This window comes from Achroia grisella, unplaced genomic scaffold (genome assembly GCF_030625045.1).
Source record: "Achroia grisella isolate CSIRO2021 unplaced genomic scaffold, CSIRO_AGI_Agris_v1 utg660, whole genome shotgun sequence".
Classification (NCBI taxonomy): Eukaryota; Metazoa; Arthropoda; class Insecta; order Lepidoptera; family Pyralidae; genus Achroia; species Achroia grisella.
In genome coordinates, this window is record NW_026712984.1 from 5,913,402 (window position 1) to 5,939,869 (window position 26,468).

General features: G+C 32.6%; 1 protein-coding gene across 1 annotated transcript; it reads right to left on the reverse strand.

Annotated features, from left to right (window-relative positions):
- Positions 1 to 16,138: 16,138 nt before the first annotated feature.
- LOC131849813 (uncharacterized) lies at positions 16,139 to 26,426 on the reverse strand. Its single transcript, XM_059199935.1, has 9 exons — positions 26,232 to 26,426; positions 24,760 to 24,951; positions 23,820 to 24,008; positions 22,969 to 23,090; positions 18,647 to 18,828; positions 17,925 to 18,124; positions 17,534 to 17,753; positions 16,974 to 17,103; positions 16,139 to 16,271 (listed from the first exon to the last, which is right to left on the reverse strand). The coding sequence occupies exons 1-9, from the start codon at positions 26,280 to 26,282 to the stop codon at positions 16,139 to 16,141; spliced, it is 1,419 nt and encodes a 472-aa protein (XP_059055918.1). The 5' UTR covers positions 26,283 to 26,426.
- Positions 26,427 to 26,468: the final 42 nt, after the last annotated feature.

Consider the following 26,468-nt stretch of genomic DNA (forward strand, 5'->3'; position numbering starts at 1 on the left):
TTAAGAATATAAAATCGTCATAAATTAATGAAAGATACAATATATAATAATGAAGACGTATATAACACCACATTACTATATATTACGTATATAAATTAAAAAAAATATTCGTACAACGGATGCTAGAGAAATGACACTAGGAACACGATATAAAAAAAATGATAATAGTATTGTAAATGTGCCAATTGTTTTATAATCTGTGGATGTTGTTATAATCTATTTGTAATAATATATTGGACAAATAAAGAAATTGTGGACTTGGACTGTAAAACTTGCAATATCAATATTACACTAATGAATTTAAAAAATTATCATTGAAAAACGCCGTTTTTTTGGACCTGTATTTATGTAAGCCTCTTAGGGCGAGTGAGAAAATTATACTATTCATATGTATGTATTAAAAAACGGTTATTTCAATATTAAACAGATAATATAAATCCATTTTTATTTATATATATACGATAAACCTAGTGAACTTTCAGTAATATATTTTATTATAAATGACCCCAAAGTTTATAATTATTCTAGCTGTTCCCGCGACTTCGTCCGCGTTTATATTATTTTTCTAAAATAAAAGTAGCTTAAGTTACTCCTTATTACATCAGCTACCTGAAAAAAAGTTCCGTCAAAATCGGTCCAACCATTTCAGAGATTAGCCGGAACAACTAAAAACTGCATTAAAATCCCTTGCTTAGTTTAAAAGATGTAAACGAACAGACAGCGGAAGCGACTTCATTTTATGTATAAAGACTTTGACAGTTAATATAAATGTTGCAAGTTATACAGGCTGATCTAATAAATGTATTTTTTAGATTTAAAAAAAATGGCAACATTAGCCTATGTGTAAGATACGATGTTAACGAATCGGTATTGAAAAGTGACTGAAAAAAAGCACAATGATTATATTAAATATTTATACTAAATATTAGTAGGAGTAGAGTCAGTTCGTATTCTGTATTTCTTAAAGTAATAATAATTCTGGACGATTCGCATAGCGCCATCTATCAAACGAAGCAGAGCTGGTATTATGGGTACTAGACTACTGATAGAATACTTAAATATATATTTTTAAATACATACATAATATATAGAAGATACACAGACTAATAAACAATCATACTTATTAATACAAATGTTTATACTGTGCGATTGTTTGTATTCCGGCTCGAAGGACCATTAATGTAGGGTCCTACACTAAGGAGTTTTAAAATAAAAATTCATTATTGACTGTAATTTCGTATAATAATTGAAATGAGAGAATGAGATGGAATATTGAGCGCATGTCGTATTCGGTGGCGAGATCAGAAGTGAGGGCCAGTTGGTGCATTGCTCGCGGACTCCAGTCCGGCGAGACGACGATGTCCGAACAGTATTGTAGTATGGGTATTTTCTATGTATTACATACATATTCACAAAAACAAATGTTTTTAAGTATTCTATAAGATGTCTAGTACCTAAGAAAGCTTATAGAATGTAAATTGTTAATACTTAAATAACACAAGCTCTGCTTAGCTTGGGACTAGATGGCGCTCTGTGAATTGTCCTGGATCATTATTGTTAATTATATAAAACAAACTATTTTTTAATTATTACTCGATTTTCGATGATATTGATATCTCTATCCAAGAGCCTCCTTACAAACGTATGAATATTGCCCAGTGTTGCCAGTGTACTTAAATAAATCAATTAGACTACCAAAGTTAAAAAAAATCACTGAACCATCTTTTCTATCATCATTGTTCCCGGGCATCCTACAAGTCTTAAAATAATACAAAGGCACCTTCCTGACCGGGTGATTTCGTTAGAAGTGTGTACGCACTTGTAAAATTGTCTATACCAAAAGAACTCGGCTAGGAAACATCAAAGTAATTAGTGCGGTCACATTATTGGATTCAGTCGATCGATTTTACCATGCAAAGAGGCGGGGCTTAGCAAACGAACGCGCCAATCGGAAGTAAGCAAATACTGATGACTGAATGAAAATCGATCGACTGAACCGCATAATGTGTGACCACCGTGGCGCGCACTAGTCAAAGCTTTTTTCTTAAGGTAGACTCTATTAAGTAAGGTTTATTATTTAGGAAGAGACAGCGCGTGCCATCGTCAGTGATTGCATTTAGCTATTTTTTGTGTTCACTCTTTCGCGCGTACACTTCAGGGTATTTCAGGTGCTTTTAAAATTTTTATTTTTTATTCCATACACTTTATTTCCCAAAGACACGTTTAAGATTTATTACTTACTAACTTTTATCCGCGGCTTCGCTCGCATTGAATCGAAAATTGTTTTTTTTAATAAATATCCTATGTTCATTGTATTGATGATCGGTTCAGTAGGTTTTGCGTGAAAGCGTAACAAACATCTACTTTCACATTTGTAATATTAGTAAGCATCAATAACTCTATAATTATGACTTTAACAATAGTCAGATATCCGTCTTTTTGCAATGATTGCTACAAAAGGAGCTGAAACGTGCGTGCTTCAGCGCCTATTTTGAAGATATTGAAGAACGCGGGAAGGCCCTCACTGACGGCACGTGCAGTCTTTCTCGCTCCCTTTCTCTACACTTACATGCATATTATTTCTTGCTTGAAAGCCTATTCGCACGTGAAAGAGCGTAGGTGTAAAGGAAGCTGATGAAATCTTCCTGAGTTATTTCGGTATAGACTCATTTACAAATCGCATACATTCGTCTATAAGCGAAGACGTCCCTACCGAGACAGGATAGGTTGTCATAGTGATAATATTGTACAGTAAAAATAATTTAATTAAACTAGGATTATGTTATAATTGAACAGGGTTTGAAGCTGTTGTACAAGTCAATTCTGGCTACGAGATATCTCACACTTATTACAATACTGTATTAACTCAAAATTTATCAAATTTTGGAAATAGACTTTAATAAATAAAACCTTAGAGTTCATTTTTCTAAATTTGTTTATTTTCAGTTAAATCAGTATAGCACTAAGGGTGTGGTATGTATGTATAAGAAAAAATATATTAAGATATTAAATTATAGACTTTCTCGTTACTGCAATGCGTTTAGATATTATTATTTTTAAACTATATATTTTGTTATGATTAAAAGTACTGCAATGGGCTTTAATAATGTTAACATTTCTTTTAGTGATGTAAAAATGTATACACGTGTTTTATTTTTTACTCTTATCAACAAAATAGAATATAGTTAAATTAATACTTTACAAAAATTATGAAAAGATTCAGTATCAACACTTTCTCCAAACTACGATTGTGAGATCCATTTTCCACTGCATTAGTATTAAATCGTAATAAAACAGAAACTACATAATAATCTGCTTATTACTGGAGACAGATTCCCCTGTCCAATTCAAACGGGTATCGTAATTACTATTGACTCAGACTAAAATCGTATGCGTCAGGCGGGAGTTGTCCTTCAGCTGCTCCATAAGTCCTTCCACTGGTTTGGAGTGCCATCTGCACTCGCTCTCTATTCCTCGAAAGTTGTAAAGGCCAGCTGCAGCCAACAGCATTAGAATAGTATAATTAAGCGTCTGAATCGTAGTAAAAGATCACTAGAATGTTATCGTTTGATTTTCGTATGATTTTAATTGTTTTTCTGATTTTTGGTATTGAATACAGCAACAGTAACGAGAAGACGCCGTATTGCAAAAATATATATAGAAGTAAGAATATAATGAAATTATCCCAAAAATATATTAATAGATTTGTAGATAGTGATTGTTATTGCTTTTTTTTATAACTAGCTTTAGTGTTTGTTTACATGTTACTTATTAATTTATTAAAGTTTTAGAAATTAAGCAGTATGGAATATGTTCTGTGCAATTTGATTGAAAAAAAAAAACGAATGACGAATTTTTGATATTATTATGTAATTTTTCAAAATATCTCTTCAAAAAGTTTCTTAAATTTTTGTGGAGCATGATTTTTTTTATTATTTAATCTGGTAACTTTCAAAATATGTCTTAATTCAATTACTATGAAGGAATTATTTGTTATTTCATTGTAAAAAGATTAATGAATATCAAAATGTGTTATCTATTATTTTTTTATTGTCTTCTTACGCTTGAAAATGTCACAATTGCATTATGATTCTGTTCTTAGAAGTACTTATGGTGTTTTTTTTTTAATTTACTATATTTTATATCAATTCAGGACTCTAGGCTTTTTAGCTTAATATTATTTAGTTGTCTATGACTAATAATGATATCCACTATCGCATTACTCTTTGTTAATATATAAACATTTTTATTAATTAAATTATATAATATAATTACTAATAAAAAAATAACGAAATCAATTACAATAAAAACAATAAAATTATATAACTTAATAATTTAAAGTATTTTTTCAACTTCCGAGAACAGATTCATATGTATTATTTGGATTGTACTTAAAATTTATTTTTTTATATTATTTATAATTATTAGATGTAGTTATGGATTTTGTGCTCAAATAGTGAATTTAATGTGATAGAATTAGATAGAGTATTATGTAAAATGTTCCATGTTAGTTAGATCTATATTCCGAGCGGAAAATACATACAGCTTTATGTATTAATATAATAGTCAAAAAGTCACGTATATTTGTTGTGTTCAAGCAAATAAGTTGTCTATCTATCTAATCCATCTATCTATATATACTGTATTTAATTAATAATTTAAATAAAAACAAACTCGCGCTTCACATTTAATTTGATCGTTCCCGCCATTTTCATAATCTGTATTGTGAAAATGGCGGTCTGTAAAAATGCACAGTGTATGTTATAAACATCGACTACAAACTTTACAGATTAATCAGACCAAAGACAATATATACTACATTATCTATAGACTAGCGTTTCTTAACTTTTTTAGAACCATGGTCCTCTTTAGCATTTCTAAAATTCTTATGGCCCCCCTCCACTGTCATAATATTTATTCGACACTAAAACATTCTGTATACAAAAATATATAATAAAATTCTTAATAGTAAAAATATAATGTATGAACTATAAAAGTATGTGGCCAGTACGTCAGCAATATTAAGTAACATTCATAATTAAAAAAAATATTAGAAAATTGTATTGTTCACTTAAGAAACTTATATAATATCTTTTAGGAGAAAATCACTACGATATTGTTAATGAAACAGTGAGCAAATTTTTAAAAAATAATGAAAAATGATATTCACATTCCATATCATTTTAATAGAGTACATTAGTAGAGTTTTAGTAACATTCTCAAATTGCCCCCCCCGTGGGTCGTGGGTCTCAGGTTGGGAAACACTGTTATAGACTATTGAAGGATTTATAACGCGAAGTAAACATTTTAATGATAATATTCAGTCAGATTTCATAATGGGATGATAATAAAATGGTGCTGACCAGTAGAGGATGATAAGATGAGCATGTATGCCATGTACGAATGTAGCCCATCGTGACAAATTCACTAGGAATTTTTCACGATGGTTTCCAGGATGAACCGCGTGGAGGTCGACCATTAATAACAATCCCCTTACCCCTGTTTTCAAATATTAGGAACACAAGTATATATCGCCTTTATAAGGAATGACAATTATATCTATTTAAAATAATTGGTAATTGAATATGTATTTGGAAATGCAGTCGAAAGAGCAAATTTTATAATAAAAAATATATATTTACATCAAAAGTAAAAATTATATAACGATATGTATTAAATATGAATTATTATTATATTCATATAATTTGTTGGGTGTTGGCACGAATTATTTTATGTTAAACGTTTGTGTCTTTTTAGTTATTTGGTCAATGTTGGTCCATGTGATACTATCTATGTTCACGTCAAATATAATAGAATAGAAAATATTTTATTCAAATAAACTTAATTTAAGCACTTTGAATAGTCGAATAGTAGTAATAGTTGAATAGTCACAGTTATGTTTCTTTTAATCTACCGCTCATTCGGAAAGCTCTCATCATCAAAATAAATACATATAAATTTAATAAGGATCCGTGAGTTTCATCCCCTATTTTATTTTACCCCTTTAAGGGTAAAATACTTACATACAAAGCTTCATCCCTTTCAACCCCTTACAACCCTTTGTTCACATTAAAAAGTAGTAGCCTGTTCTTTCTCAGGGTCTACACCTATGTACCAAATTTAATTTAAATCGATTCAGTAGTTTTGGTGTAAAAGCGCCACAGACAAACAAAGTTACTATCGCATTTATAATAGTAAGGATTAAAATTTTAAATAAATTATTCGTGTTAATGCTCAACAAACTGTATTTATAATGTATAGACGCGATAGTTCAAAAGTAACAATATATATTGATAGTGGAATATAGTCATTAGTGTACATAAGTGTGCGATTTTACGTAATCATTCCTTGGGGCACGCCCATTGGTTTCTATATGTATGTCGAATGTTTATTAAGGGTGTTCACACAACATCGGTCGGACGACTCGTGTGAACGACGGCGTCTGATTGGTGCATTTCTAAAGAGGGCGGGGCGTAGTATCTATGCGCCAATTGAATCGTCCGACGGATTGTACTAATGTGTGAGCAGCCTTAGACGTGGAGTGAAGACGCCGAGGCTCACTGCTAGTAGATAATTCCAACCAGTGTATAAAAAACGCCAATTAGATATAAATAAAACCACTAAGTGGTGGTCCTGTAATTATATATTGCATGAACTAAAAAAATCCAAATTTTGCAAAATCAACTTTATCTAAATGTTGAACTAATAAAGTTGATTTCCGAAATTTTGAAATTTTTACAGTTCAGTTGTACTTACTATATTTCGAATATATTTTTAAACTATAGCCTATATGTTATTCTGATGTATAAGCCATATTACTGTAAAGTTTAATCAAAATCCGTTCAGTAGATTTGGGGCTGTTCAAGTATTACGTAAGCAGATTTATCACAATTATTTACCCTTCATCCCCCGTTGTCAGCAAAAGTAAGCAAAGCTCTTACCCCTCCCCCATGCTTACGTAAACATTTCTCAATTAATGTATTGTTTTTTTAACAAAGACAATATGAGGGTTGCCATTCGTGTAAAAAAGTAAATTACGACCGATGACGTAATCATCATACAGACTCCCCTACCCCCATGTCATCCAAAATAAGCAAAGAAAAGACCCCCCGCCCCCCTATAGTGCTTACGTAATACTTGAACGGCCCCTTTTGCGTGAAAGAGTAACAAACATCCATTCTCTTAGGTGTGTTATAACAGCGTTGAGCCTCGTAGCCGTTGCCAAATCGTGTAACCAAATAATGTATTTTTATATATTTAAGATGTAAGTAACACTGAATGTTAATTTTGCTATCGTTTCCGTTTTGTTAGAGTAATGCATGCGTTCTCCGTCCCTGTTCGTAATATTTTGTTGTATCCATTGTATTGACAAATAAAAGTATGAAATATTCAGTTTTGTCTATTATTTCTTGAGACTGAATAATAATAACCCTGGACATTTTACACAGCGCCATCTAGTCCTAAGCTAATAGTAGTAGTAATAGTCCGCTAATATAACAGATTTAGTTCAGTGTAACGATATACTCCGCGTCGTGTTATAGCGCACTATCAAATAAACTGTACAATAAATAGTACAATTATTACATGTGTATAATCAATACCTATTAACAAATTATGTAGCGATCATCGTATATAATATATTTCTGTCAACTAAACTAAAGAAAAGATTTTTAAAGTACCTACACTTCCATTAGATATACCATTTTCTTATGTACTCCTAAAAGATAACAGTATTATAACTGGTATTAAATTTTCACTCCACCAGGTGAGCAGCGTCGGGTAATAGTATTGAATCATTTAGAAATAAAACACAAAACAAACTACTTAAATATTTATTATTCTTTTGAAGGCAAGTCAACACATATTTTATTTACAGTATATTATTAATTATGACCTTAGAACAATAACTACCATAGACTAAAATACTCTCATTTGACAGTTTACTAAATTTGAATTTTTAATAATCTATGAGATCTTTTCTAGCTTATTAGGGGCCGTCCATTATTAATGTATTTTTTTAAATATTTTAACCCCTTCCCCCTCTCTCTTGGTGGTATGTGGTGAGGTTTAAGACTAAGACCTCTTTCCATCCTAAATCACATGTATCTATATTTTAGTACCAACAAAGAATATGATCTTTAAATACAGAGTATTTAAAGATAATTATAATCTAACTTATTCTAGAAAAATCAATATCTCACAACACGCTCTTTTGTTTAGAAATGGAGCGTTTGACGAGGAAATAAATACACATGTGTATTTATTTCCTTATTACTATTCTTGCAAAGTAGGTATATTGTCCTAATGACAATGTACAATAAATAAAATAAAGATATTGTGGCGACACGCGGCTTTGAAGCCGCCCGAGTACACATTACCTAAAGCAGGGTAGGTGAACCAATGGCACGCGTGCCATTGACGGCACGCGGTACAATATTTCGGGCACGCGGTCGATCATATAACTGTTTGAAGAAGCTGGCTCATGCTATTTTAACAATATTTTCACCTACCTATGCCTGCGAGTCATTATTTTCAGAGATGAAAAACATTAAAAACTCGGTTAGAAACCGTTTGACAGATGAATCCAGTTCAGCATGTTTGACAGATGAATCCAGTTCAGTCACACTAATTTTAGAGTAATTTAATTTATGTAATGAAAACAATCCAAAATGTATCATTGTTTACTTTATTTAATAAGTTTTGAAGTAACATAGTCAATGACCCCATTAAACATGTTTTTGGAAAAAATGACCGGTGATTCGAACCCCGCCAGCATCGCCCACAGCAACACGTCAACACATGATACCTTCCATTTTTCGTGATTTATGCCGAACACCATCCTTTCACGGCCCCTTCATAACTCTACAAGTGACATGTGACAAATATATAATGTTGAGTATTTCTATTGGCTCAGTTATTGTTCTTAGATTATCAGTTTATCACGCATGATGTCATGATTTGTACAGAGTAATATCACAATAGCAAAATTAATATCGTTTTAAAGCCGCCTCGAAAACTATCACTGTAGTTACCTCACTATATAATTAAATAAATTATCAGGTTTTTTAATTGTAGTACTTTCATTAAAGTGTGAGACGTACATATATAAATGTTTTATTAATTTATTTGATGAGATATTTATTATTTTAAATAAAAAATCTATAGAAGTGCAATAAAAATATCACGCTCTTATATAGACATAAATAAATATCACAACTAAGACCCGACTGTTAACTGAAACCATAGATTTTTTTCCTATGGTAAAACATAATTTCTAATAATAATAATAATTTATGTTATCACTAATAGACAATTAGGGGCGATCCATATATGTCACACGAATTTCAGTCATTAATAACCCCGTCGAACCCCCTCCGTCACATTAGGTCACATTTCGTGTTTTATACTAAAACCAGCAGACCCGGCCACGCGTTGCTGTGGCTAAGGCAATAAAATAATATTGCGACTATAAATTGAGATGTAAGCTAGCTTTCAAGTTGGATCAAATTGAACACAATGTGCAAATCAAATTTGCAATCTGATCAGTAGTGAGTCCATCACGAACAAACAATGTGACACGTATTTTTATATATAAAGTCATTGTAATGTGATGTCACAATATCTAAGACCCCTCCCAAGAAATAGAAATAATCTTTATTCAAATTAACTTAATAAAAGCAGTTTGATTAATCATATTTTTTTATTCTACCACTCATTGCAAGAAGAATGAGCAAGAAATCGGAGTGGAAGTCCCAGGTTACATTTTTTACACGAAGTTTGTACTCCACCAACTTGTTATGCAATGTCACACAAGGGGGTCGACGCCTTTAACATGTGCCGAAATTTATGGTTAGCCCCTTATTACAAACAAAACAGGTCACGTCCCACATTTTGTTACAAAAATGAGTTCGGGATGATGTCTGAACTTGTAAATATTAGCAGTACCTAATCTTTATGGAAAGTTAGATATATTATATATATGTTATCGCTTTCTTTCAAATGAATCAGAATAGATGACACTTTCATGATTAAGTTAGTAAAAACGATGTCGAATATTTAACAAAATATAAATACAAATTCATATATTTTTCTTTACAAATATTCACAAGTCCATCGTTATAAGTAATTTAATATTCACAAATTCCAATTAGTGAACAAAATAATGGCTTATAGAAATTATTATTATTATATGTTTTATTTATTTTTGCTAGATATTTTATTAACAGTACCTAACCGAAATATAGTCAAGTGCAATGATATGTAAATTGTGAAATAATAAAGTAAAAGTAAAATGTGATTCGAATCACATTTTACTAATATTTTGTCAAGTTTATACGTATCAACTGTAAAATAACAACTTAAAACCGGACGAAGCTCAGTCGTCCAGGTACTTAACATCTACAAAGGGTTATATTTTATATATATGCATATTAGGTACACTGAACAATTGTATTGGAGCAGTAAGTATTATAGTCATATATTTAAAAATTACATATCATTGTACCTGACTGATATTTCGTACACTCAATAACAAACTGCATGAACTCCAAAGCAATGGTTTTAGAAAATAGACATTAAAATTTCTAGCATAAAGTCTACCTTCCAAATAATATATTTTTAATAAATGCATACTTTTCTTTGTGCTATGTAACAACTTCTATTTGTGACGTTTACTGGCGTTGTTATACAAAAACACACATTGTGCGAGATATAAGCGTATTCAATGAGAGTAAGCATTTTGTATTAATATCTAGTTATATGGGCATACCCAGGGTTGGAAGGAGCAGGGAGAGGGCGGGGAGGGAGGAGGCAACGAACAACAGCCTCCCCTCCCTGAAAATTATTATTTACTATATTACTTAATAGATTTATATTTGTTTAATTCCGCGACATAGTGATAACATCATCATAACACATGGTCATACATCAGAATAACAAATGGTCTATAAATTTCATGGGTGATAACGCGGGCATAGCTAGTTTACAAATTAAATTTAAAGCATAATAATTAATTTTCTATATAAATAAATAAATTCGGTTGCCCTTCTCCTTGGTACAAAAGAAAACCTTACCTTCCTAGTTTACCTGGATACGCCCATTTAGTTCAATAATCTTAACCTAAATGCCTGACCAATGCTTTCAAATCAACAAAACTCTTTTACAACTAAATGCTACATTCAATATCCATACGTCACGACCTGTCTAAGGACAGGGGTATTAAATAAATAATTTATCTAAATGCAAAATAATTTCTAAGGTCATTATACGGATGACAATTTGAAATTACAAAAGTTGTTGGGTTGTCATACGTTTTTTATGTAACTAGCAAACAACGTAACCAGTAACTGTTCTCCAAACATCACGTTATCATTACGCCGTGATACTTATGCATTGCCATTCTAGAAGTCTAAGACATGCCTCATATGCTATACTATAACTCCCTTAAAAGACATTTAAGTAAGTTAAGGAAGTAACATCTAAGCTGTGACAAAAGAGCGGGTTAATAGCTAAAATTTAGTATTTAATTACTACAATTGAAATGTAATGTCAAAAATCTAAGAGTCCTCTTAAGAGAGTGAGAGTAGTCTTAGATATCATCATTTCATACGCGAAATTATTGACTCCTTTAGCCCCTTGATATACAATGACACACTTTGTCAACAACAACGTTTGATAGCCCCTTTACAAAAATTGTACTTCAATTAACATTATCTTTTAAAATGAATCTACATATTAGATTGAAAATAAATTATAAGCGGCCAGTCTATGGTCAGGCATAATACTAATAAAATAGTTAACAATATCACTTAAATATATACACGATTACGACGAAAACTTTCAATTTATATAATATGATGTAACAGGAAATACTTTAAATCATGGAAGACTGAGCAAAAATAAATTAATATAAATATAATAGAAATTTTGCTAAAAATATATAAAAGTAACAAAATTTATAAAAAAGATGAGTATCCAATAATTAATACACTATGATCGTAGCCACAAATAATTTTGGTTTAAAAAATAAAAAAATAAAATGGCGGGAAATATAATCACTACAAACATGGCGCCGATCATAAATCTAATGAACTACTTAGTATACGAAATTAATTTAATAATACTGTGTTATAATTATAAATATATTGAATTTTTAATAAATATTTGCGACTGTTATCCCGTATAGGATAGTCAGAGGCATTGGCAAGTGTCTACGTCGTGATGAACGTCTTGACATTCCCACATTTCTCTGTGATATATATACATATATTTGACTACCATTTTGACAATAAATATATAACATAATGTAATATAAATATTTAATGTACAGTAAACGACCATCCATAAATGACGTCACGATTTTTTTAACCCTCCTGATGTGAAAGGTCTCACAATAATAATAATAATCTCAGGACAATTTACACAGCGCCATCTAGACCCAAGTTAAGATAGTTAAGCTTGTGTTATGGGTATTGGATAACTGATATATAGATATTTTGTTTTCATATATACATACATATTACACACAGAAAACACCCAGACTAATACAAACAATCATACTCGTGTATACAAATGTTTCTACCGTTCATAAGCAGCTAAAATGTCCTACATTAATAAATGATTTTTGAATTTGAATTTGAATTAGGACTCTTCCCACTTCTTGTCACAGAATGTCACACTTCATCACATACTGACAAACTTCGTCACACTTTGTCTAAATATGACGTAATTTATGGATAGCCCCTATTGTACATTTCTTTGAAGACGCAACAATTGTATGCGTCTTCAATGTAATGCGTCATGTGTTCAATACACATGACGCACTACATTGAAGACGCACTTAATAATAAACTGTATTAACTAAAATATACAAATTTTGGAAAATCGACTTTAAAGCAAAATATCATAGTTGTTTTTACAAAAATTACAATCTTTTAATTTGTTGTCATATTTTAATAGAGAAGCTTGATTTCATTTCAAATTTGTGTAAAAACACAGCCAAAAAAAGCATAAACAATTTTAAATCATAATGAGTATATACATATTATAATTTATGAACTAAACGATTTAATAATTATTTTTAGGCATTTCATTATTTTATACACGGTCCTAACTAACATTAATATTATTATCATTTCGCTTATTGCATAATATAATTGAATTTTCTACTATTCTAAGGTTATAGGGAATAACCGGTGTAATAGATTGGGTATGGCGCGCTATAAGTCGCCTTATTTTTGTCGAACTACTCTAATGCTGTTGGCCGCAGCTAGCTTTTACAGCTTCACCGGACGATAATGGGCGAGTACAGATGTCACTTCAAGCCCGCGGAAAGATTTATGGAGCGCCTGAAGGCCAGCTAGAGACAAATTTCGTCAATCATTTCAATTTTTTTTACATGTTTACAAGGTTGCTTCTCCACAACTCGCTCTAGTAACCGCAGCTGTTGTTCACTATGCTTCAGAATATAACTATTTTAGAAATTTTAAACTGAGAGGAAATTGGTCATCGGAATATGTTTTTGGCTCGCGAGCCATATATGTCAAAAACAACGACAAATCCTATTTAATATCTATTTTCAGCTGAGAGAAAAACGGTCATCGTAACTTGTTTCTGGCTCGTGGGCCATGTAGGTAAAAAAAACTGCGAAAATCTATTTAATATCTATTTCCAGTTGAGAGCAATATTGGTCATCGAAATTTGTTTCTGGCTAGCTGCCTATCATCCAAAAACAACGAAAAAGAAACTATTTAATATATAGCGTGTGATATATGTATATAAGATTCAAATTCCATTACTAATTTGTTTATTACATATGTAAGAACTTTATCAACTAGATGATTTATACGTTATTTATATGACTTGTCATATGATATGTTTTTATAGTTTTGTGTGAAAAAATATTGCATAATTTATAGTAGGAAAGAATCATTATTATTATATGTCACTATATTAACCTCTCATCTGCGAAAGAACCAATTATCGGACTCTGAAAATATAGTGCCATCTGAGGAGGTTCCAATAAGTTTTAAGCAAATTTAAGAACAGTCAAATTTCATCTAACAAGTTTTTGTGGCTAAACAACAGCAGATAATGAAAAAATGAACAGGACCTGTTTTGTGCAGATTTTTTTTCTCTACAACTTTTATTTAAAACATTTTTTCATATTTCATACCATTATCGAGTTATTTTGGAAAAAGACGTCTTTCAACCCTATTTTTAATTTTACATCCTTTTCCCGTCAATGTAAATCAAAATTTCTTTCTGAATATTATTCACGTATTTACGGGTTTATTTTTATAAATTGCGCCATAACGATCACATCATGGTTTATATTAAAATTTTATTGGACTATTTTGAAACCACTTTATAAAATTATTGGATTATCCACAGCTGGGTTTAACCCCCATCTGTGACAAGTCCTGCAATTGATCTCACAGATGGGGCGTTAATGTCATTTTGACAGGTAACAGTTGAAAGATTATTATCATCTGCTTCTTCCTTATCCCATTTATTTGTGGTCGGTGTAATATGTTTTTCTCTTCCATTCATCCCTGTTCGCAGTCATCTCGTTATATTCTTTCTTGCTATGTCATCTTTCACACAGTCCATGCATCTCTTTTCCTCTTTCCTCTACCTCTACCATTATAACCATCGACATTCATATGTAACACATTTCTTAAAATATATCACTATATTATATTAATTAAATTATAAATAGGTGTGAGGATATTTAGATGTTTATCTATACTAGTGGCAAGCTTCGGTTTCACTCAGGTGTCCATAGGACCCTGTCGCCTATTCATTAATTATTTGAAACATACATAAGTATGTTGTTATAACATACATACCTCATTAACAGGTTGACTGCCAAAATGACAATTTCTTTTGCTCACATTATATTATTAAAAATTCTAATTGTACAAAAACATACATGTTTTTTTTTAATTTCACAAACAATAAATTTTATTTTATTTCCTGAATGAATATTACTTTTATAATTCAACTTTTTGGTCGTTTATTTATTTGCTTTGAATAGGTTACCTTGTTTTTAGAAATGAATACACAGTTATATATTCAGCTACATTTTGAGTATGCAAATGTAAATTAATGTAAATATTAATTTTATAAATTTAATAAATATTTATTAATATTTATCGTAATGATAATAATATTTATTAATATATGATAATGATATTTAATTAATTTTAAGCAAGTAAACACATTACGAAATAACTTGTAGTTGGCAGTCAACGTATTAGGTATCTTTGAATGAATGAATGAATGAATGAATGAATTTCTCAAAGCAATATAGAATAGAATAGAATACAAAATTCTGTATTCAAATAAACTTATATTTAAGCACTTTTGAATAGGATATAGTATATACTTCCTTCTAACAGAGTGCACTCTCTCTGTCTTTTTTATATTACTCTAGGTTTCATTTACGGAGTATCTAAGAACCTATTCTTACTCTATTTTTTTATTATGCTATTTCAAATCATATTGGAATGTACTTTATATTATCGATTGCACTTAAAAATATTGCATAACACGTCACGAGAATCATACCTGCGACTCTTACGATAATTACTTGGATAAATATATCGTAATACACATTCTAAATTGTACCTTCAATCCCTTGTAATAGAGTTCAATATTGCAAACTTATGTATATATGTGTTATTCTTATAAATATATTTTTTTTTATGAATTATTCTAAATGCATTGCTATATCTTTTCCAGAATAAATTTACAATTTTTATAGATTAGAAGCTAAAATAAGCACTAAAAATTAAGCACTCTTCCTTTCTTACCATATCATCTTTCACACCGTCCATCCATATCTTTTTCGGCCTTCCTCTGCCCTTATAACCATACACATTCATATGTAACTCTATGGACAAGTGTTATTCTGAAATAAACATAGAACAAAGTCGACGTAACAAACCAAAACTACAATACACAAATCTATTTCTGTGAAATAATCTTAAATTATATTGCACCTTATTATCTACGCTTTACGGTTGACAATTACTTTTATATGATAAGCAAAACTTGTACTTTCCAAATTAAAGATCTAGAATATCAGGTGTGTCATGTTAAGGTAAAGTATACCTTATGTATTTAGAGTTACGGTTCAAAATCTGGCTTCGGGGGAATTGGGGGAGCGCGGCTGTCGTACCGCGACGCCGGCTAGTCTTTCGCAGACTGCTTCAAGCTGTGCGTCGAGCATGAGTGATGCTATTTGATCATCGGTGAGCATTTCCACGCTAGAATAAAGAATATATATATCACATACCATCGCGCAGCTCGCCATCGACAGGGAATTCATCCCTACACGGTGGAACCTAAGTGGTCTTGGACAGTGCGGTTTCAGAGGAGTTTCTTCTTGCGTACACATAGATTGGGGAATGAAATACCTGCCGAGGTTTTCACTAGACACTACAGCGTGGAGCTTTTAAGAAGGGTATATTATGATTTTTAAGGGTATACCCCTGGTGTTTCTGGCGTCATGGATAACAGTGTCATATATATGGGAATGTATATCGTCTCTATCGCACACAGCTGGCGTCATACAGTCATAAGTTGTGAACGGCGAGTGAGAATAGTGGTGTGTGTCTGAGAGCCGATAATTAGGAAGATAAATATTTAGTGTGGTACGTATATATGTGGGAAAGAGAAAGAAGCATTATCTTATCTCTAGCGCACATTGCTGGCGTCAAGTGGGCATAACTGCGAACAGCGACTGTTCTCAGTGGTATGTGTCTGAGAGCCGATAATTAAGAAGACGAATATTTCTATAGTTTGGTATGTATATATGTGGGAAAGAGAAAGAAGCATTATGTCGTTTCTAGCGCACACTGCTGGCGTTACTGTGAACGGCGAGGGAGAACAGTGGCGTGTGTCTGACACAGTATGTCTGTACAAACGGATAGTGCTAAATATAGGATTTAAAACTGCTGCTCAAATACCTGGCAAGACTGTCGGTGTCGGAATACCGCTCGTCGGAGGAGGAGGCGGCGTGGGGTCGGCCGGGCGACGCGCGGCGGGGCGACCGCGGGGCCGACGACGACCCGCGCCGCTCGCCGAACAGCGACAACCCTGCCCGCGAGTACATCATACAAATACTCGGATAAACGTCTCTTTTTTATGTAAATAGCTGCCTTTACAGATTTGGTGCGGGAAAGCCAGCGTGCAATCGTGAGGGTTTGCATTTAACTACTTTTTTTTGTTAATTCTTTCGTTCTGTTCTGTTTAATCTATATAACCCAACGAACAACAGTTACAACATAAATTATAATAAAAACAAGATGGCGCTGAATTATTATTATTATTATTACCGATTACTTAAACGACAAAATGCGTTGGAATATTTGTTCATGCACGGAATTTTCATTTAACGATCGACTTAGACACCTATGTAGGCATGGCAGGGAAAAATATTAATTATAACAAAAAATTACGTTCATAAGCAGCTGAAATTTCCTAAATGAATGAATGATTCATGAATTTGAGTAACATCGAAACTGACCTTGAAACATTTCTTTGACCTTCTCCCCGGTGTCGTGAAGGATCGCATCCAAGCTCTGTCGCCTGCCCTTCTCCAGCTCGGCTCGGAGGCAGGCGTTGCGGTCCACGGACCTGATGATGCGACGAGGGGATGCCGCAGATACCTTGGACTCCATGGGACTTGGTGGGGAACACTTCTCAGGCGTGGAGCGTGGACGAAGAGAGCATTTCTCGAAACTTATCTATAAAATATTATTTATTTACTTTTAAGATTACCAACATAAGATACAGCAATACAATATGTCATGCTTCTATATAATTCTAACGGTCCCTTTTTTTTTCAGTCTACTTTAATGCTGTAATATATATAATCTGTCTTTAATAGAGTACACCTCGTCTCCAGGATACGTTACCTCTTCGGGGCTGGAGTAGTCCAGGTCGATCTCGGTCCAGGTGTCGGCGTCCGTGAGACACCTGGGCCTGGCGTCCGCCGTCCGCCGCAGCCACTCCCGGACGCTGGCGTCAGCGCTGTGGTCGCACAACTCCTCCAGCTTGTCACTTGTCGTCGTGTTGGTATCACTGGCCGTATCCGTTATGGTAGACCGGTCGATGTCTATTTGAGTTCCTGAAATTTTTATCACATTAAATACCGAGTGGATATAAACCATTCAAAAATTAAATATTGTAAATTAAAAATTGTATCAACCGCAAGGTGTTTTCCGCGACTTTCTCTGATTCCATTTAAACTTTTTTTATGACGAAAATTTGTAAGATAATAGTTAAACTTAGTGTCAGTTACTTGATATAACATTAGGTGCAAATTCTGCAAGTGAATATCCCGTCAAAATCAGTCCAGCCGTTACAAAGATTACTCAGGACAAATAGATATACAGATATAAACTTTGAACATTAAATTATTATTTATTTAAGTACCGCATACCTTCATATGTATTTAGTAAAAAGCTGTTAATTTGAAATTATAAACAGACACGTCTAGTTTAATTACTTGTATATTTTGTAAAAAGTCAAGTTAAAATCGATCCAGCCATTTCAGAGATTAGTCAGAACAGACAGACCGACATTTTTTTTAAATTACTGTTTAATGTAAGATTTTTTATATGTATAGATTAATTACCATTCCTGGCAGACTGTCGTCTTGACCGATGCCTATGAATTTCATCAGATATCCTCTCCAGGTTCCTCAAGGCAGAGGAGTATTGCTGTTTAGCTTCCGCCACCTGCTCCTCCAGGGTTTGGATCCTCGCTTTCTGGTTCTCCAGCGCAGAGTTAATGCGCGCTTTCTCCTCAAAATACGGTCTGAAAGGTGTCCATATGATAAATTCTTCTTAAATGTGCTAAAATTCCCACTTTGGATGATTGATAATAGGAACGTAATATTACATTCAATTAAAATTAATAGGATTTTCTTTAACTATTTATTTATGCTAATAATTTTACAATTTCACATTCAGCACCAAAATTACGACATCATTTTCGACACAAAATCGTGACGAGTGGTAAACTGCCTGTAAGTTTATTTGTTTGTGTGTTAAGGATTCACGCAATAATGGCTGGAGGAATTATAATGTAATTCTTACAGAACATGTGAGCTAGCATATAGGGAAAGAAAATATAGGAAATATTTCTAATTTATTACAAAGAATAAGGAGTAAGTAAAAGAATAAGAAGGGACCTATCTTTCCTAATAAATTAATTTTTTTCTAATCAATTTTAAATGTGTCAACTAAATAGTAGTTGATTTAATAACAAAATAATAGAGGATGTTGTATAAATGTTTTATTTATTTTTATCATTTCATTAACGTCAATACATAGTATCTACAAATATGAACTGACGATGTTGTGGAAATAAAAATATAAATCACATGTGAATGAAAATTTTCTGAATCCTATTTTCAATCAACCAAAGTGATCATTATAGACAGGATAACCAACCACCAAGTAATGAAAATATGCGGAGAGAAGAAGCTATGCGGTCTATATTTGTTGATGGTTTTGTGGTCAATAAACATTTAACCTTTAACTATAAATAAAACTAACTCCAATTGTGATAAAATAACTGTTATGACTAACAGGATAGTAGACCCGACAAGTTGCTATAAATATATTCTTGAACTAGCTGTTCTCGCGAATTCGTCCGCGTGGAATTTCAACTTTATTTTTCTAAAATAAAAGTAGCCTAAGTTACTCCTTATTACATCAGCTACCTGCCAATAAAAGTCCCGTCAAAATCGGTCCAGCCATTTCAGAGATTAGCCGGAACAAACAGATAGACAGATAAAAATTGTAAAAAATGTTATTTTGGTGTATGTACCGTATTTTTAGTCATATGCATGTAGTAAAAAACGGTTATTTAATATTACAAACAGACACTCCAATTTTATTTATATGTATAGATAGTTAAGAATTAACAAATACATGTATTCCCAAACAGACTTTATAAATAGTTTGTATTTTAAGTTCTTTATGTTTTGGCTTTAAGAAATACATGTAACAATATTTTTTTTTTCCTTTTCATCGTTCTACTGCTTTTCTAATAGCAATAGTAATAGCTCAAGAGCCCACGACGGCCAGACCTACGTCTTATCAGTAAATGTGAAAGTTTTTGTATGTGTCCCCCCCAACACAAGCTTTAGCTTGCTTAAGTTGGGTCTAGATGGCGCTGAGTGAATTGTCCTTAGATTATTAATATTACTCTTATAATAATAATTATCCATTCTACAAACTTATACATACGACTGATTTAATCTTATTGTGTTTTTATATTTGAGCCTAAATAAATTAGTGCTGGTTGGTAGTTTGTATTCACACGTTTCGACTTGTAAAATGTGAACTTACAAGGATTGTTTAAAAGAGCAACACACAAGTTTCTTGCTTATTCTTCTTGTGATGAGACAGCTTTCCGAATAAGCGGTAGATTTAAAAAAATGTTGACTATTCAAAATTGCTTAAATTAAGTTTATTTGAATAAATGATTTTCTATTCTATTCTATTCATAAAATTCTCGTTTCTCACAAGTTACAATATTCTTCCAAAGCTTGACCGATTTTAATGAAATTTTATTCCACATTCAGTAGGTCTCAGAATCAACTACCATCTATTTTTCACATCCCTAAGTGTCCCTAATATTATTTTTTTCTTTTTATATGTTTTGGCATCATTACATAGTATAAAACATAGTCGCTGTCTGTCCATCCCTATGTATCCTTAAATTTTTAAAACTACGCAATGGATTTTGAAGCGTTTTTTTAAATAGATAGAGTGAATCAAAAGGAAGGTTTATATATATAATACATGTACAGTGTACACCCGTGCAAAGCCGGGGTGAGTAGCTAGTTAAAAATATAAAAGTATATAAAGCTATATAAAAGTGAACATTTTCACCCTTCTACCACCAACTCCTATTTTTAACAGTGATATTAGTACTTAAATCTATATAGCATAACAACGTTTGACGGGACAGCTAGTAAAATATAACTTTTATAATTATAATGAAATAAAAAACTAAATAGGCTACAAGTAGCATGCAGGAGTTATAGCCATGCAAAAAGGTATAGTTAAAATAAAATTAGTACCACTAGTGAAGGTGCCCGTGTCTGCGTGGGTCAGCCTGCGGAAAAAAATGTTTGTGCCACTAATTAAGCAAAGGTACAACACTACTCGACATTCTCAAGATTTAAATGCACTTTTGTAATCTCTATGTGTAAAGTTTAAATGACTACTCAACATTCTCAAAATATAAATGAGCTTTTGTAATCTTTATGTGTAAAGCTTGAAAATACTACTCAACATTCTCAAGATTTAAATGAACTTTTGCAATCTCTGTGTAAAGCTTGACAACACTACTCAACATTCTCAAGATATAAATGAACTTTTGCAATCTCTGTGTAAAGCTTGACAACACTACTCAACATTCTCAAGATATAAATGAACTTTTGCAATCTCTGTGTAAAGCTTGACAACACTACTCAACATTCTCAAGATATAAATGAACTTTTGCAATCTCTGTGTAAAGCTTGACAACACTACTCAACATTCTCAAGATATAAATGAACTTTTGCAATCTCTGTGTAAAGCTTGACAACACTACTCAACATTCTCAAGATATGAATGAACTTTTGCAATCCCTATATGTAAAGCTGACTTTACACGATACGTTTTTTGACGCGAGATCAGGATTACGCGCAATTCGGCTCGTAAAAGACTATTAAACATTCTCAAGATTTAAATGCACTTGTGCAATCTCTATATGTAAAGCTGACTTTACACGACACGTTCTTTTACGCGCGATTCAGAAATGCGCGCGAATCAGCGCGGGAAAGCTAACGCGTGTAATCGTGAGTGATTCCATTTAACTAGTTTTTGTGTTCAATCTTTTGCGCAAGATTGCGCATATGTTTCATTTCACTTTACATAAAAGTTTATTTTTTTTATTCCACAGATTTTGTTTAATTCAAAGACTTAAAAAATATGAATGACTCTATAATTATGCATTTACTCCGTAGTCAGATGTCCGCCATTTTGCAATGATAATTAATTATTATAAAAAGGCACTAAGACACGTTTTTCTCGTTCTCTTTGTCTACATTTACATGCTCATTCTTTTCTGCGTGAAAGACCGTATAACGGCAGCTTACATCTTAAATGAAAGTGCATATTCCATCATCTCGCATTAATAATAAATAGTTAAAATGTAAATAAACAAACTTTATTTTTAAAAATATATAAGTTTAGACAATAGATCAATCAGGTTACGATTTCGTGCGCTGACTTTTCCGCGCTAAATCGGGCTACTGGTCGCGCGTGAAAGAACTTGTAGTGTAAAGGGTCATTTTCATATTTATTATAAAATTATTATTAGGTGACTAATATAATTAATTATAATTTGCAAGCAGAGAATCAATTACAAAAATGTCTAAATAGGAAATTTTAGTGCCAGTTACAAATTAATGGAAGCAGATCAAACTGTATGGAGCAAAGTAATATATGTAAATGCAGATATTTATAAACTCCAATTGGTCACTACACAAGCATATGAATTGTTTTAAATAGTGACTACAATTAATTTATAATACTAGTATATACTGTATTCAATAATATACAAGCATTTGTTATGAGTCGTGCATTCATGTACAACTAGCATTGTTTTTATATTTAGCTATATAAATATAAAAATATATATAGCTTTACATAATATATATATAATTCAAACGGGGTTCGAAATTACGACGGCCTGAGCAGAGGTTTGAACCCCCCGCGGTGCCCTCAGACTAAAGTCGTATCCGTCAGGTGAGAGTTGGCCTTCAGCCGCTCCATAAGTCCTTCCGTGTGTATGGAGTGACATCTGCACTCGCCCCCTATCGTCCTGTGAAGCTGTAAAGGCTAGCTGCGGCCAACAGGATTAGAGTAGTCCGAAAAGCAAATCCGTAAGACTCACCTGGACTTTGCTATGTGTCTCTTGAGGCCATTTTGTAGTTGCTGTACAAGGGCGGAGGCAGCTCGGTGGGCGGCTGCCTTCGTTCGTTGCGTCACCGTTGCGTGCGCGCGGTCTGACTCCGCCTAATTTTTTTTTAAAAGTTAAAATTCTATAGACTATATTAGAATTATTTTTTCACGAAAAAGCGACTCTGTCGCGTGCCCGCGGTCTGACTCCGCCTTTAAATATTATTTTGAAGTGACCTTTCAATTATATGGAATTAATATAGATATATAACCTAAGTTAAGTCTATTTTGTATTTGTTTTTTGCACAATAAATAGGATTTTTCGGTCACGAACAAGCGTTACCCTCGAATGGGGAGGGGGACACCATATATCGCGTTGCGAGAGAAAGAGAGAGAACGACGGCAGTCCGTTGAAGTTTCACTTCTATTATATCTCCCAGCACACCTTTTTGTTTATGATTAGCTGTGCCCCCCGACTTCTTCCGCGAGTATTTTTTTAAATAAAAATAAATCCATTTTCTAAAATAGAATAGTCTAAGTTACTTCTTAAAACATTACCTACTTGCGAGTGTAATTCTGTCATAATCGGTCCAGCGTTTTTAGAGATGAGCAACAGCATTATTTTTGACTAGCTGTTACCTGCGTCTCCATCCGCGTGGAATTTAACTTTATTTTTATTAAAATAAATAATCCAAAATAATAGTGGCCTAAATTACTCCTTATAAAATTTGCTATCTGCGAGTGAAACTCTTGTCAAAATCAGTCCAGCCGTTTCGGAGAGCAATAAGAACAAACAACAAGGATAAAGAACAAAAATGAATTAATTTTTTGATATAGGTACGTTACCTGGTTAACTCTATGTGTGGCATGATTAAGCATCTCCTGCCAGGCGGGGTCCAGGGTGACCCCACCTTCAGAGCCCTCCGCGAGCCTCGCCAGACCCTGTTCTGCCAGGAACACCATCTCCCTGGCAGCTGCGTGGGCACTGTTTGCCTTATCGTATGCAAGAGTTGCTGTTTGCAGTTCTTGTGATGTCTGTAAATGTTACTATGTATCAAACACTACAATAGATGGTGATTGATGACTACAAATGATAGTAAGTATTTTTAATGCCACATAATAAAATAAAAAAAAAGCTTTTGCCCATTTCGTCAAATAAAAATTTTGAGGTGGTCCACCTCAAAATTTTTCCTTTATCACTTACGGGCATAAACAATACATAAAACCTATTCTCACATCTACCAAGTATACATATAAAGTTTTATCAAAATTAAGCCGTTTTGGAGAAGAGATAGATTCATTTTGCCGTACCAGAGTGTGGACGAGATATTATTATTGTTTGTATTGAGTGTTTCCGATTTTTTTTTAGTGTATAATAATGGAATGGTGCACCGCGTGCGTAAACGTTTACGCTGGCAGGGCACCAGTGGAGGATGATAGGATGAACATGAAGTCAGATCAGTTAGCTCAACGTGACAAATCCACCGGGAATTTATCACGTTGGTTTCCAGGGGGTACCGCGTGGAGGTCGACCTGACATGGTACATTGCTAGCAACAGGATCATTAGTCCACATTACTAACAATCCCCTTCCCCACGGTTTTGAGATATTGTTAGGTGTTGTAGCACTGCGACTTACATAGATCTATTGTGCTCGCCTTTTTTCAAAGTTCGCTATCGAGAACTTTCGTCTGGGACAAAAATCGGCAGACAGAAACTCCAACCTAATCTAACTTAAGAAACTTCCCGGGACATCTGAAAAATTATGAATTGTTAAAATGACTTACAATATTGGATCTAAATCGAGCTTCATAATAAGGTCTAGCTTTGTGCACGCTGGTTCCCAACTTCTTAGTTAACTGCTGGATCCGGAGGTGGCCTTCAGCTAGGAGGCGCCGAAATGCGAGACGAGCCTCATCAAGTTCTACTTCCAGTCTGTTGATCTCATCAGTGGCCGTATTCAGTCTTTCTAGTTCTATCTGGAATTGTCAAAAATTTGAGTACAAAGATTAAGTAGCTGATGCCTATCACTTTGGAGACACTTGGCCCAGGTCTTGACCTTGGTCTAGTGGTGTAGCATACACTTTATTTTTGACTAGCTGTACACGCGACTTCATCCTCATGGAATTTTACTTTATTTATCTAAAATAAAAGTAGCCTAAGTTACTCCTTATTACATCAGCTACCTGCCAAAAACAGTCCCGTTAAAATCGGTCCAGTCATTTTAGAGATTAGCTGGAACAGACAGACAGAAATTGTAAAAAAATGTAATTTAGTATAAGTACTATATTTATATTCATATACATGTAGTAAACAATGGATATTTCGTAATATTGAAACAGACACTCTAATTTTATTTACATGTATAGATGATTGCCGGTTGTGCCTCTCAAAATATGTTTGTATTCATGAGCAGGAACGGTCTGGATGTTTTCTATGTATTTCTATCAGTTGTATAGTACCCATAACATGAGCTCTGCTTATCTCTTGTCTGTGGACCTCTAAACCACTTGCCTCTCTCATTTGTATATCCATCTGCCTAATAAATATTACTATAAAATTATTTAGAGACACATTTGAGTATATGTAGTAATATTATATAATATTTTAATTAAAGTATAATTATACTTGTATTTAAGACTACAAGAATCTTTAATTTTTATTTTTTATAAATGTAACTAAAATAATGATATTGTCTTCTTATAGGATTTATTTTTAAGTATAGATTTTTTGCATTTATTATTTTTAATGACATTATATTTTTTTACATTTTTTTTTGTGGCTCAGAAAACATACTATTACATTTATTAATGTATCTTTAATAACAGCCTTTTTACAATACTTTATACTGTCAGTAAAATTAAAACAAAAACGAATAAATGAATTTTCTTTGTTTAGCCCAATGGTTGACTAGTTGAAAATGCCACCAGGAATAAAGTACTCCATGCCTATAATTTCTTTGTATTCAGAATAATAAATAAAAAATATGTTTTTTTTTATTATATAAGTAAGAATCAGATATATAACGTATACCTACTCAAACTAAATATATATCCTATGATTAAATAAATAAACTCAACTAACAATAATAGGATATGTGTAGGTGTATTATGAAAGAAGAAAACATAAACAAGTTCTTTTTTAAATTATTTTAAATAAAACGCTTACTTTAATGCGCTTAGTTTCATTGTTTATTTTACAGATACATTATTCTGTGTCTGTATAATCAGTTACCATCAAAAATATTGATTTTATTCACCTGTACTCTGGGATCAAGGGCCTCGGAACATTCTGCACCGCTATCGTTCATTGTTCTCTTAGAACCAGCGCATTTTACTATACGTTACAGTCAATAAAACTTAGTTTTACTCTTTTGAAACTCATACTTAAACATGTCTACTTATGTAAAACTATTAAAATAAGTTTAATTTCTTCATTAATCCGTGATGATTATTATTTCCGCCCGGGATATCTGTCAAACTGTCAAATAAATGTC